We start from the raw sequence: 15,441 nt of genomic DNA, 5'->3' as shown, positions 1-15,441 counted from the left end.
ATACGAAATGCACCATCCAATAAAAGAACACACTCAAAATTCAGCATTTCCCAATGTTAGGAGGAGGAAGAAGCCATTCCTTTGCAAAAGTCACGAGGCAGCCACCTCCAGTGGTGCATTATGAGAGCTTATTAAGAACAACCCATTGGAACATCCTCATTGCATAAGCTCCACTGAAATAAGCAGGAGATGCACAAGGGCATAAATGTGGTCTAGAAATCCTGCCACTAAACAAACAAACAATTTTCTTCCTCTACTACTTTACTGTAATTAACTGCTGTTTAAACAAATGAAATAAAGGAGGGGGGAGGAACTTTTAGTGTAGCAGAACCTATGCTTCAACCATCAGTATACTGTTTCAGATGCTTGCTAAAAAACTTTTTTTAAAATTTAGCATGCCTATCTGGACATATAATGTAGTTTGCTGGATTTGCTTTTAAATTTTGTTGGTTTTATCAACAATTGTATTATACTGTTTTATGTCCACCACCTGGGAACTGCTTAAGTGGTTTATACTCCTCCCCCTAAATAAATAGAACCCTGGGAAACAGCTGTAAAACTGAGCAGTAGACAGATATAGAACAGGCAGAGGGGAGCTGCCTTTTTCCACATTGTTGCACCTCAAACACCATTGCAGGCTCCCTCTTCTTTTTGCACAGAACAAGGCAGCAGGAGCAACTAAAAATTAGTCACTCATCCTTCCCCTCTCATACGCTCTTCACCAGGTTCAGCCTAGATTGCTTTCTTTGGTAGCTTTTCTGCAACAAACACAGGACAAAGCTACTTTCACAACAGCCTCCCCCCATTAGAAATTTTATAGGCTGTGTTGCCTTTGTGCAAGTAATGCACTCCCCCCCCCAAACCTTGTAATAAAACAAACATTGGATGTTAAAGAATCAGATGTACGAGTAAGAATCAAGTCAAAAGAAGGTCTCACTTAGCAATCCAACAGCAGCAGCAGGAACTAAACATAGTCCCAATGAGCAGTCCCACATTTCACACACTGAGGTAATCAAAGTCTGGGATGTCATAGATAACTGTGACTAAGGTATTCTGCCTAGAGGTAGTAGGATCTGGCAGACCAGCCTCCCATGGTGTTACATGTTATGTGCTGCGAAAGCTACTTGGCCTGTGTTGACACAGCTGAGTCAACCAGCTGATCCCCCAAGCTGAGGATCTGATCTTTTAGGGCAGGAGTAATGGGTGTGTCTGGAGTCACTTGCAGCTGGGGACACCCCCTTCTCTCTATCCCTTTCTCTCCTTCGACAACCTCTTTCTCTAAGCCCATCCAAACTGGTGTTTTGTGGCAGGTGTATTCTGCAGTATGTTCTTGACACAGCAGTAGTGCATTAGGGGTGGGATTATTCTGCTTTCTTAAGATCTGCAATGATTCCCCAATGTTGCCACATTACTGCTGCCTGGAGGGGCCACAGCACAACAAAAGCAGGACAATGAACTGTTATGACTGCCCCCCCCCATTTTTTATGCAGTTGCAAATAGCACTGAAAATAGAAATACAAATCATGAGTGCATATTTAAAAGGACATTCTCTCTCTCTCTCTCTCTCTCTCTCTCTCCCCATGTGCACACGTGTTTCTGCACTCCTTGCAAGGCAACTATGTTTTAGGGGGAGCACCCCCCCCTCCAGAACAGACTGCCCGCTACCTCCTATGTCAGATGAACCACCCACCAACATTGCCTCTGCATTGTCTAAACTGAGCTATAACCAGCCAGCACTGGTTGCTTAATCCTGTGTAACTTCCAAAGTTTTGTTCTGCTATGCTTTGGGCTGTTTTACTGTAGATTGTTTTAACTGTCAGCCGCCATGAGAGCATGTGTAGTTAAAGATAGGATATAATTTTTCAAATGAATAAATAAACCTCTCTGCCATTCACATGATGGCGGATACAAAAACTTCGCTCAGCTTGTCACATAAAGCGTATACAGAGTTGACTGTTTATAGCTAGGGCACAGTAGTGTGGTCTTTGGAAAACTTACAGAAAAGACATAGAAAAAGGTTGAAATCCATTTGCTTTAGAGTTTCCCTCTCCTGGCCCAGGCCCACCTCCATGCATGAGCCTGATTCCCCTTGGGTCCCCTCATTGATGCCACAGCCTGTTTGCCTGTGAGTATCCATCCAAAAAGTGTTATTGAGCTCAATTCTGGGGGCAAATCTGCATGAACGGTGAATGGAAGAAAACAACTTTGGTCAAGAAGTTCATGCTCATGAAAGAAGTAGGTTGGAATGTCTTGTCTTGAGGGCAAAGGTTCTTTTCTGTCTGGAGAGCGAGAACCAGAAATGCTGACAAGGCCTTGTGAAGAAGGTACGAGATTTGTTATTCGATGTGGCTAGCAGCCCTGGGCGACATTTCTGACTCTCCCTGTGCCCAATAAGTTTGGGATCACATCAACCCCTAAAACAATTGATAACTCTTTCTGCCGGTGTTTGTCCCATGAACTGCCATTTAACATTACAAAACTAATTTTTAGTGGGGTAAGTGGGGCAACAAAATGGGACAAACCAGGATGGAGAAAATTCTAGGTGCAATGGGGATAAAAAAAGAGAGACTGCACTCTGTGCTAGAATTCACTTCTTTGCTTGTTTAAAATTTTGCTTAGCTCCAAATTTTTCTTATACTTTTACATGTTCTGCTTGCTTTTTTAAAAGAGGAGTTTCCTGCTTTAAATCTGTCCTGTCAGTTTTTGATTACTCCCAAGCACAGTTCCTAATTCGTTATTCTATTTTTCTACCCTTTCCCCTTCATCTGGATTTTTCTGGATCCTACCCGCAGAATCTTGCATTTACCACTCAGCTCTTCCCCAGGCCCACAGAAACTGGTTCCTTTGAGTTACTGCTTGGATAGGTAACTATCATATTCTTTCTTTTGTCTTTTCTTAATATTTAGAAGTTACTATAGTGTTGTAACACAGCAAAGTTTTTAACTAAGTTAAACTGGTGGAAATTTTAGGGGGCAAATGAATAATTAAGAATGTTACATTTTTCATGTCATAAGTAATGTTTATAATTGCCAAGTTGTATCTCGCTCTTCTGAGTTAAGTTTAAAAGTTAAATTACATATTCGTATTCTGTTTTGTTCTCCATTTACTCATTACTTGCACATATTTATCCTTTCCCATCTCTCTCTCTCTCTCTCTCTCTCTCTCTCTCTGTTGATTTCTCTTCAATATTATTATCTTTAAATCTTAGTAAACTGAAATTATTGCCTGCCCTTCTGCTGATATGTTTAAAATAATTATTTCCATATGAATTGTGGCTTCTTGGGTTTTGTTTGGTCACTACACCCTCGCTCACTGGGGCAAACCAAGAACCTCCAGCAGCGACACATGCAAGGAGATGGTGCAGGATTGCATCCTTCACTTGCCTTGTGCACTCCCCCTGTGGGCAGCTGTATGGATTGGACCTAAAGGGAGAGTGAACTGAGAATGGCAATAGCAGCAAGGAAGAGGTGGGCCCAACCAGCTCCCCAAAAAACCTTGGCCAAGAACCCCCCCCCCAAAAAAAAACAAAACAAAACCAACAACAACAACCTGGAGCTGACATGGCTTCTCTCCTTAGAGGCTGAGAGAAGGCTGTGATGAGAGATCTGGCAACAATGATGAAGGAAAGGCAAGATAATCAAAAAGCATGCCAAATAACAGGGACAATAGATTGAAGTCAGCAAAGCCTGGTGACATTCAGTAAAGGATGTTGCAGGAGTTAGCCAGGCACATCTCAGAATCACAAGCTAATGCAATTGCATACTTGCGTTCCAGGTGATTGGGGGAAAGAAAATGATTGTCCCATTTAAAAAATAAAAGAAAGGCAACTCTGGGAAAGGCATACCAATCAGTATCTTCACTAAGGATGTGAATGATACAAAGCTGGGAGGTGCTGCAAATTTCCCAGAGGTCGGCTAGAAGTTCAAAATGACCTCAATGGAGAAAATTGGCAGACACCAACCACATGACATTAAAGTGTAATAAATTGGGAAGAGACCACATTATTAAGCAAAGCACCAGATGTTTCAATGGCAGATAACTGGCTAGGCTATGAATCCATGAGGCAACACTGTTCTAAGCTTCATCAATAGAAACATTATTTCCAAGACCCTAAAAGAAAGAGTTTCACCTAAGGCAATGTGTGTCACTTTGGAGAGAATCCAAATCAGCTCAAGACATCAGATGATTTGTGTCTTGGATGATTTGCACAGCCAAAATTAGAGTCCAGCACTGTTTTTCACTTTGAAGTTGAAAATAAAATGATGCCTCCTCTGTTGAATTTTGTGCTAAAGTGGTTAGTGGGGTTAACGTGGCATGTGTTCCAAAGCAAGAACAGCGCTTTCCAGCAGGTGAATAAGCTCTCAGCATTTGCTGAAAAGTCAGTCGGTGAATTACACCTATTTTTGCTGGATAGAGGGTGATGGCTCCTCTGGGAATGATGTAGGCACAGAGGTGTTGTGGGGAGATAAGAGGGTGAGAGATGTGACTCATAGTGGAGACTATGAACCTGGTTGGAAAGAGGAAAAACAGGGAAAGAGAAATTGCCAAGGTCAATGTGTTCACACACAGCTAGAGTTAATCTGCTTATTGACTTCTTCTAGTTGAGCTGGTTCTAGTGGGCCCTCTTACAAAGGCCTAATATATTACAAAGGCCTAATATATACAAGCCTGTGAATATTTTCTGACTGATTTCAAGTACAGTGGTACCTCAGGTTATACACTTCAGGTTACATACACTTCAGGTTACAGACTCTGCCAACCCAGAAATAGTGCTTCAGGTTAAGAACTTTGTTTCAGGATAAGAACAGAAATTGTGCTCTGGCGGCGCGGCAGCAGCGGTAGGCCCCATTACCTAAAGTGGTGCTTCAGGTTAAGAACAGTTTCAGGTTAAGAACGGACCTCTGGAATGAATTAAGTACTTAACCTGAGGTACCACTGTACAGTGGTACCTCGGTTTACAAACTTAATCTGTTCCGGAGGTCCATTCTTAATCCGAAACTGTTCTTAAACTGAGGCGCGCTTTCTCTAATGAGGCCTCCCGCCGCTGGTGGCCTTCCACCATTCGGATTCCGTTCTTATACCGAGGTGAAGTTCACAAACCAGGACACTTCTGGTTTTGCAGAGTTTGTAAACCAAATTGTTCTTAAACCGAACTGTTCTTAAACCGAGGTACCACTGTATATCCAAAATATATCCAATATCTACCATCACAGTTATGGAATGTGAAATGGATAATGTGGCTCTCCAGGTATTGAATATGTGCTAGCATTTAGGAAGCAGTTAAATTTACAATGCGCTTTTCAGACTTTGCTGCGATTTATCCTGAGCACCATAGTGATGTGGGTCACTAATATGCTCCTTCCTCTTTTTTAAGGATGGGGGGGGGGAGATAATGGCTTGCCCACTACCATACAAGGGGCCTTACAGAGACAGGACAAGATTTGACATGGATCCAAGGCCCTCACTGTCCACTGTATCACATTGACTCCACTAGCTAAAGGTGTTACTAAGAGATATCTATAGTTCCATTCCCCCTTCTTTCCATGGCAACTACACACCAAAATGTTTCCAGGGGCAATGGCTAATGCACAATGATGCTAATAAAAGACTTCATATAACATCATAAACTGACTCCCAAAGGAAGCCAGAAAACAGCTGCAGATTGACACTATGCAATAACAACAGAAAACATTATTCCTCCTCTAGCAGAAGCCATATTATATACCGTAATTATAAACACAACCTTGACCAAGATGTATCATAGGTAACTCATTTTTTCTCTGAATCAGACTTCTTACAACAAAAATCCCCACCCATTTAGAATGCAATCGAGCTAATTTTTAAGCTCTACCGATTTTAGTGGGTGACTTAAGCATGCACTTTAATGTCTCTTCTGCTGAAATCAGTTGTACTTTAACTCGATCTTACACATCCTTCATAGTAACCAGAAGTACGCCAGGGCAAATGAAAATGTTTAAAATGCAGATGTAGCCGTGTTGGTTCATAAGAAGAAGAAAAGAAAAATCATTCAAACTGCACAGTTGGGCAATACCTTTATTAGGGCAACCCAAAATGTCGTAGAATTTTGGAAAGCTTTTGAGTTCTCGAGAATTCTTCCTAAGACAAGAATTTACACAAAACGGGGTGAAGGGACATGGAAAATTAAAAATACATATTTGCGCCTGTGCTCTTCCCTTCTCCAGGGTATCCTTATACTGAATCAAGTCCATCAAGCTTGGTCTATTCTAACCAGAAGCAGCTCTCTCGAGCAGGGGTCAGCAAACTTTTTCAGCCATGGGCCGGTCCACTGTCCCTCAGACCTTGTGGGGGGCCGGACTATATTTTTGGGGGTAAATGAATGAATTCCTATGCCCCACAAATAACCCAGAGATGCATTTTAAATAAAAGCACACATTCTACTCATGTAAAAACACCACAGGCCCCACAAATCACCCAGAGATGCATTTTAAATAAAAGGACAATTCTACTCACGTAAAAAACACACTGATTCCCGGACCACCCGCAGGCCAGATTTAGAAGGCGATTGGGCCAGATCCGGCCCCCGGGCCTTAGTTTGCCTACCCAAGCTCTAGAGATTCAGAAGACATTCCTAGCCCTACCTGTAAATGCCAGAGAATGGCCTTTGGACCTTTCCCATGCAAAGCACGAACTATACCACAGATACGCATCCCTTGCCCTACCAGAGGACTTCTGCATTTGCACCTCTTTTTATGAATGAGGATCTTTCAGATCATGTGCAAACGCTGGTCTGAAAACTGTATCAAGCTGCCATGTTAGGGAGAAAGTTCTGCCTCAGTGTCTTTTGGACTTTCTAGTTTTGAATACGGGGAGAAGTTTATTTCGCACATGAGAGTATTCAAGCATCATGGCCACAGTCTCGGTGGCATGGTCCAAAAACACACGGCTGATGATCATGCGTTTTACACCTCGGTGCACATTAACCAAGCATTCACAATTGGCATTCTGGGTCCCCCAATTCACAACTCAAGACAAACAGCCTGGATAATTGCAATGTTCTGCAAAGAATAAGACCACAGAGACAGGCAAATGGATGCCGTAGTATCCTAAGAGACTAGAAGATCAAAGCAGTGGAAGGAAGGAAGGAAGGAAGGAAGGAAGGAAGGAAGGAGAAGAGGAGGAGGAGTTTGGATTTGATATCCCACTTTATTACTACCCGAAGGAGTCTCAAAGCGGCTAACATTCTCCTTTCCCTTCCTCCCCCACAACAAACACACTTTGAGGTGAGTGGGGCTGAGAGACTTCAGAGAAGTGTGACTAGCCCAAGGTCACCCAGCAGCTGCATGTGGAGGAGCGGAGACGCGAACCCGGTTCACCAGATTACGAGTCTACTGCTCTTAACCACTACACCACACTGGAAGGAAGGAAGGAAGGAAGGAAGGAAGGAAGGAAGGAAGGAAGGAAGCCATGCTGAAATTTTTACACTGGTTACACTAATCAGGGGATGATACGCTTGTGAGTCAATGGAAATAGCAATAAGGAACTTATTCTGATAAACAATTCACTGAAATACTGTATTAGGAAAAGAAATTTGTCTACATTCTCACTTAACAAAATATTCATTTTTTTTAATTGCACTATGTTTTCTGTGGTGCTATTGGGTCAGTGCTTCTGGCTGCTAACCAGAAGGTCGGTGGTTCGAGCCCACCCAGGCGTGGCTGTCAGAGGGGTTGGACTAGATAGCCCTTGGGGCCCCTTCCAACTCTACAATTCTATGATTACAGGGGCAGAATTATACTAGAGGGAAACTGGGGACTCTTTGCCGCAGGTGGCAACATTTTTTTCTCACTTCCATCTACCACTTGGTACTAGATGAAATACTTTGGACGGACATGCCACACTTAAAGCTTTTCTGCAAAACAGCTGCAGGCTTATCAGTTACAGTTAAACTGAGCAAATAAGTAAAACAAAAGAACTGTGGAATATTATCTGGCTGCTGGAAAACAATAAAGGGCTATAGAAAGAAAATGAACATTAAAAAAGGAGAGAAAAACTGTGGTGTAGTGGTTTTTTTAAAAAATAAAACCTGACAGAAACTTCACAGTTACAGAGTGCTGGTCCGCCCAGCAGAAAGTATCTGTGACGTCAGCTGAGGTTTTGCCTGAATAAGGTCTGGCTGCAATGTTTGGTCTCTGTTTCTCAAAGCACTGCCTTTTGTGCTTTTACGCTGGAAAGCTGGCAACAGTTTCCATGAAATTACCAACTATGAAATACGGTATTATTTGGCTGACGTAGCTTGAGAAAATTCAACGCTTCTTCACAACGTCATGGAAGAAGAATGAAGTTTGATTAATGGTTTACCATAATCTCATACTGTTATTGGTTTTATTAAAATTACTATGGACCTACTAATACTACTACTATTATTTTTATTAAAAAAAAACAAACCACTGTCGTAGATCTCATTATAACTTGCAATGATGTTGCTGGGGCTATTGTGATGACATCAAATAGCTGATGGCCCCCCCAGGTAAAACATTTGAAGACTCTGCTAAGAAGGCTAAGCCAACCATCAGGAATATCCATAATGAATGTCAAACGACTGCAGCAAAAACCTACATTTTGCAAGAAGCGTCATGTCAAAATTGGAGCTAGAGGTAGAACAAATCACATCTCTTAGTGCTTCTCTATGTGCACAGAGATGACATAAGCAAAAATGATAGAATGTCAGGACATCTAGAAATAAACATCTAGGATGTGCCCAGAGGGCATAGGTATCAGTGAAGCTGCCCTTTCCTGGCCAGACATCTTGAAAAGCCTTATAATTTATAGATCCATCATATAGAAGAGGCTACAACTTTGGCAACTGCTTAGGAAATGGAGAGTACGATCCTTTGCAGGTTTTACTCAGAGGAAAACACTACTTTTGATCACTGGGACTTGTTCTCAAGTAAATAAAGCTAGGATAGCAATGTTTAAGAAAAAGAATACTGACTAAAAAAAATGCATAGCATTTTCAAGTGCATCTGGTGCATTATCTAGTTATAATCCTTACAACAACCTTTTCAAGCAATTCAGTATTATTATCCTCCACATGCAGGAAGTGGGCAGAACAAGTCTAGGAGATAGTGACTTCCTTAAGGCTACCAAGGAAGTCTATGGCATAGGTGAGATTCAAATGAGGGGCAGACTTCCTGACCCATAGCTCAGTCTCAGGTTGCAATCCTATGCATGCATACCTTGGAGTAACCCTCATTGAAGACAATAGGACTTGCTTCTGAGCAAACAGGCACAGGGCAATTGTGTTAGCCATTCTGCTACACCAGCTCTAAAAATAATATTTTAAAATGCACTGGTTGTTGTCCTGGCTCATGCCTCTTTCTGGGGCGGGGGGGGGGGTTAAGAGAGAAGAGGAACATGCTGGCATTTTCCCCTTTAATTTTTTTTTTCTAAGGGAAAGTACACAAGATAAAATCTCTCATCACAAGATCTTAGTCTGTGTTTTCCCATACTTCCTATGATCTGTCATCACTTGACTTATTGAATGCAAGAAAAATAAGGGGAAAGTTGTCACCAGAAAAGCAAAACAGAAACCCAACAAGCAATAGAAGCTACTACCTTGAGTCTCCCTTCAGAAGGCCAACTCAGAAAAGTTGTCCATAATAATAAGGCAGCAGAAGTTCTCACTCTGTTCAAGAAAGCTAAATTGCCATACACCCCCATGCTAAACAAGGTAGAACAGAAACAAAGGTGATCTCTGGATTGGACATACCCTTGCACCCCAATCTGTGGAATCAGCATGTACACAATATATTAGCACAAATATAGACAGGCAGGCAGTGTCAGCAAAGCAGGGGGTGAAAACAGCCACATTACCAAGTTGCGTCTGCAGTTCTTAATGAGCTGGTAGATCGGGATCTTGGCTTCATAATAATACTCATCTTGCAAGTAAAATCCCAGGTGTTCCTAGCAGTGAAACTTCAGTTGTCCTCACACCGCTCCTCCTGCCCCAGGTATTCCCTCTGAAGAGCAGGCATGCTTCAAGAACAGGAGCTTTCTCAAAAGCATTACTCCTTGCAACAAAAATCCGGCCTCTTTGAGAGGAGTCCTAAACTACTGGAGCTCTTCTCGGCTTTATTCCTCCCTGCCTTTGTGCCAGCACTGTTTGGAAGTGACAGTGCTTTTCTCTTCTGCCTTGCATTGCCGGGGGAGGAGGAACCGTATTTTGAATCTATTCTCCATCTAGGTCACATGGGAAGCAAGGCAGCTGAAAGAGCCTCTTGATCGCTTTTCTCTCGCAATCCTATAATAACAGGTTTAAAGGTCAGCCACATGCTAAAACTGTTGATGGGCGGCAGAAGGAAAATATGAAGATGAGCCACTGGAGCACCAGTAAGTAGCCAGGGAAGCTTCGCTTGCAGAGGTGCAAGGGTAAATGGAAGAGCACAGAGCATTATGACCCCTTCCTGTTCAATGCAAGGACTGCCTGAGAACATAATTCTTCACTCTCTTTCCTTCTGATATCTTGCAGCCTCCCTCTCTCCCTCCCTCCCTCTCTCCCTCCCCCCCCCCTACTGCTTTCAGAAAGGGAAACCAGCTGCTTAATCACACAAAAAGCTTGAGGGCTGAGTGACATCTGGTTGAGAAAACACCTTGAGATGCTAAACAGGAAGTTAAACTAAAAGGAATACATGCACAGTGGTTGGGGGCTGATAAGTCTCAATCTCTCCCTTTCTCTTTCTCACTCTCACACTTATCATACAGTGTATGTGTAGGTCTTATACTATGCACAGCACAATCCTAATCATGCTATTTGGAAGTTCAATGTGACTTAAAGGTAAAGGGACCCCTGACAATTAGGTCCAGTCGTGGCCGACTCTGGAGTTGCAGCACTTATCTCGCTTTACTGGCTGAGGGAGCCAGCATATAGCTTCTGGGTCATGTGGGCAGCATGACTAAGCCACTTCTGGTGAACCAGAGCAGCAAACGGAAATGCCATTTACCTTCCCACCATAGCGGTACCTATTTTTCTACTTGCACTTTGACGTGCTTTCGAACTGCTAGGTTGGCAGCAGCAGGGACCGAGCAACGGAAGCTCACCCCATCGCGGGGATTCGAACCACCGACCTTCCAATTGGCAAGCCCTAGGCTCAGTGGTTTAGACCATAGCACCACCTACGTCCCTTCATTGTGACTTACTCTCAAGTAAAAGCTCATATAGGATTGCTGCCAAGGTCCTGTTTCATAAAGGAGTGAGAGCTGTACGTGAGCTGCTCCATTCTAGATGCCCAGAGGCTCTCCCTTGCAAGCAGCTAACATGCCCAGCCAACCATTAATCATAAACCCCCCCTCCCTAAAAGAAATTCCATCTGAAATTCTCTTAAGTGTCAGCATGTGCAGTTTTGTGAAAGAGATAAGATATGCATTTTCGGGGTTACGTTCTTGCTATGTACATACTGATTTGAGGATGCGTGCAGGGAGAGATTTTTAAATGCCGTGTTGTGAATATGCTTTGGAATTTGCTTTCAAAATGTAGACAACGATGTCATCAGCAAGTGATTACATGCAGAGGAACTGTTCCTCTGTGCAGGAGCAGCCGATTACGTATTACAAAGGGTTGGGTAACCTTCTGGCAGTTTTGGGAACGAAACTCAACTGACGTGTCATGATCTTCTTGCGTCCTTACTTTTTAAAGAACATGTTAAAAAACAAAACATGTGGACAATGAGATTTCCATCTGTATCTGGAGAGGTGCCCATTAATCTCTGCTAACATCAGCTGAGGGTTATTGATTGCTATTTTAAGAGCTCCAAAAAAACATGCACCACGGTCAGTACATGTTATTCATTGACAGGAATGATCATGTCTGCCCTCTAGGCTTATGCCAATCATCTGTATGCAAATTGTTCCATAACAGCAGAAAGAATTTTAATGAGGCATCATGCTCCGCATTCTCTTCATTTGTCTCCCAAGCTTTTATTTTCTATAATATGTTTAGTGGCCGATGCTTAGGAGTTTCAAAGGGGAGCCTCATTTCTTAGTCAAAGAGAGGAGGACCAACAATAGACTGTTAAAAACAGGGATAGTCAAGGGGCCTTGGAAACACCTGAACCTGTGCAATAGGAGATGTGTTAGCATTCTCCCAAAGGATTTGCTGTTGTTTAATTAAGGTTTTAAAAATGCTGGGAGATAGCTATTTAATCCACAAGCAAGGTAATGAAGGCCTTCAGTCTTGCTCCCAGGACTCTCCCTAGGCCACACCCTTGCCTTGGCCACGCCTCCTCCACAGGACACACCCCTCACTGATCCTGATCCATGTGCTTCTCAAGTGCGTTGGTATGTGATAGTTTGCCTTGCTTGTTTGGATGGGGAACGGGAGGTTAATTCATAGGCAATAAGATTATCAGTGGCTACTAGCCGGAATGGTTCCCCAGGTCAGAAACTGGGGAAGAACAGTGGGAGAAGGTTACTGGCCCCATGTCTCTTTTGTGAGCATTCCAAAAAGCCTCCAGTTGACCTCTACAGACACAGGATGCTCAGTGATAGGAACAAGCTAGCAGTAAATCACACTGAACACATTGGAGTTAACTCTTTATTAGCAAAAGGAGAAAGGACCTGCACAGGAGTGTCTGGCCTGGTGAGCACAGCGACTCATCTCTGGCAAGTCTTGCCCCTATAAAGCAGTTGCTAAGAGTGAAGATCCCTACCTCCCCACAGCTGCTTAATTCCCTCCCTCACCAGGGTTTTCCCCAAGCAATCAGACTCTGTGCCTGCATGAAGCTAACTTTTTTTCTACCCTCTTCATGCCTCACCTGGTTCTGTGAGACCAGGGAGGAGGGGAGCTCATCACAGCAGGAAGGGGAAACACCCATGACTCTTCACCAGCCAGACTCAATTCTGACACAAATTCCCCACCACCACTCACTAAGCCTTGTTATCTCTTCAGCTTCCTACTCCTACTCCTCCCAGTCTTCTCCCTCTGACCACCAGTCCTCTGGCTCTGAGCCTTCTTCCTGTAGGGAAGTGTTTTCCAACCAGTGTCTTGTGGCACTGGGGTGCGTTGAATGATGATCAGGGGTGCCACAGGCATTGTCCTTCCTTCCTCCCTCATCTGATGCCCTCTTGCATCTCTGCCTCCCAAAGGCTTGTACAGCTGTTTGTTGCAGCAGCCCTGGCTACAGTGCCCCAGGCAAATGGGTTTTCTGGGGCTTCCCAGGCCCCTGTGGGGAAATGTGAAGAGGGGCCAGGGGGGCCTTTGGGGCTGGGGGGAAGCTCAGAGACCAGGGGTGGCAGAAGCAGTTGCTCAGAGGACTCCCAAGGAGAGAGGAGATGAGTCTGACGGAACACTCCACAATGGAGTGGACTCAAAAGGCTGAAAACCTCTGCTTTAGGGGTTCGCCAACTGATTCCTCCTACCATTCCTCTGCAGCCAACCAGTCCACACTCAGCTAAACAAGCCTTGGGGTGTGATCCAGTGGGCTCTATATCATAATGCATATGGTCAAAGCAGATACTGCATATTTCACAGCAGAGTTGAGGTTTCAACCAGAGACATGGTGGTTCATAGCATGGGAAGCAAGTCCAACTAAATAGAGAAATGGATCCAGTGCCACGTATGCAGCCCCACTGCTTGAACTGGTCAGGATTGAAGGGGCAGGGGAGAGAGGGGTTCCCCTTCTTAATTCCAGAGCCTTATGCTAGCTACCACAGGCTTAAACACAATCAGCGGTAGCCTGTCAACAACTTGTGGTGTTGGTGGGACAGCAGGGGCCTCCACTGCAATGGAACCCCACCCCTCCTGCCATATCCTGGTCCCTTCCAGCACTGTTCTGTTAGGCCACATCCAAACCATACATTTAAAGAGCTAGGATACCACTTTAGAAAGTCACAGCTTCCCCCAAATAATTCTGGGAGTTGTAGTCAGTGTGCTGAGAGGTGTTAGGAGTTGTTCCCTCCCTGAGCTACAATTCCCAGTCCAGTTTAACAACCATTTTCTCTTCACAGGGAACACTGGGAAATTGAGCGCCTTTACCAAACAACAACCACAGCTCTCAGAATTCTTTGGGGGAAGCCGTGGCTGTTTAAAGTGGTTTATAGCACTTTAGGTAAAGGTAAAGGACCTCTGGAAGGTTAAGCCCAGTCAAAGGCGACTATGGGGCTGCGGCGCTCATCTCGCTTTCAGGCTGAGGGAGCCGGCGTTTGTCCACAACTTTCCGGGATATGTGGCCAGCATGACTAAACCACTTCTGGCGCAACAGAACACCATGATGGAAACCAGAGTGCACGGAAACACCGTTTACCTTCCCGCTGCAGCAGTACCTATTTGTCTACTTGAACTGGCATGCTTTTGAACTGCTAGGTTGACAGAAGCTGGGGCCGAACAACAGGAGCTCACTCTGTCATGGGGATTCGAACCACCGACCTTCCGACTGGCAAGCCAAAGATGCTCAGTGGTTTAGACTACAGTGCCACCTGCATGGTAGCCCAAGTCTTTTAGTCACTAAGTTGCCCCAGCTCAAGGTTTGCACATTGCAACAAGCAAGTGGAACAGATCCTTCCAAATGAGAAGATCAGGGATTGGAATATGCCAGTGAGAAGCCTGGCTGCAGCTGTGTGTGGCCCCAAATATCTAAACACTGAAGTTTTCCCTAGAAGGGAGAATTTGGCATGAAGGAGGGTGCGAGCAACAAAGCCTCTCGAGCTCTAAAGTACAGTTTTGGAACACATGCAGCATGCTTGTACTGAAAAATGCATTTAAACAATTTGTCTGAAAGGTTTATAAACCCAACATATTAATTACAGATAATTAGCAGAGGTTTCTCTCTGCCCCACTACCCCTCTCACTCTGTTATTTACACTGATGCCAACCTTGACCTTTCACAGCATAACAACACTTTTTCAAGGTCTTCCCCCCTCCCTTGTACTCCTAGCTTTGCAGTATTTTTCACTGTAGCTTGCAAAAACCTATCTTTAAACATTTCTGTAGCTTACGACAGTTCTTTGGACACCTACTTGCAAAATCTGGTTTGTTTCATAAAAGTTTCCAAAATCCAGTGTCTTTAAAATAAACACAGAATAGTATGCATTAAAAATAGAATTTGTAGGAGAAGAAGAAAACAGATACACTTTCTTGCTGGTGGGTTGTTCTTTTTTCTTTTTCTTTTTGACACAGCGTGATAATCACCGAAATAAGCCCAAAGGTCTCATCACTATTTCCAACAAGCAATTTCCCATCCCCTGTTGAGTTAGTTAGCTTCTCTTCCAGGGTTGTGGAACATATTAGTAGCCATTTGCTCCTTATGGTAACCTAGTTTGCATGGTCTCTGCTCAGCAGCTACTTTTTTAAAAAACAACTCACAATGGTATTGCCAGGGCAGGACTTTGGGGGCAGAAGTCAACAGTCCCACTCAGCGAAAGAAGCAGGAGGCCTGTCTTGCCACATTTTGAAGCAAGCAAAGTAAT

The 15,441-nt window shown here is 43.9% G+C and overlaps 1 protein-coding gene across 8 annotated transcripts in view; it reads right to left on the bottom strand.

Moving 5' to 3' along the window:
- PDE4D (phosphodiesterase 4D) overlaps positions 1-15,441 on the bottom strand; it is a 645,912-nt gene that overhangs the window by 140,361 nt on the left and 490,110 nt on the right. The window contains exon 1 of one of the 8 annotated variants that reach the window (XM_079995477.1): positions 9,856-10,428. The exons of the other annotated variants lie outside the window; for them this stretch is intronic. Coding sequence (XP_079851603.1) covers positions 9,856-9,920 — 65 coding nt within the window. The 5' untranslated portion in view covers positions 9,921-10,428. Of the gene's footprint in view, positions 1-9,855; positions 10,429-15,441 lie in introns of those variants that run through there. 8 annotated transcript variants of the gene reach the window in all.

This window comes from Podarcis cretensis (assembly GCF_951804945.1).
Source record: "Podarcis cretensis genome assembly, chromosome: 11".
NCBI classification, from domain to species: domain Eukaryota; kingdom Metazoa; phylum Chordata; class Lepidosauria; order Squamata; family Lacertidae; genus Podarcis; species Podarcis cretensis.
This window is presented reverse-complemented; position numbering and strand designations above follow the sequence as displayed.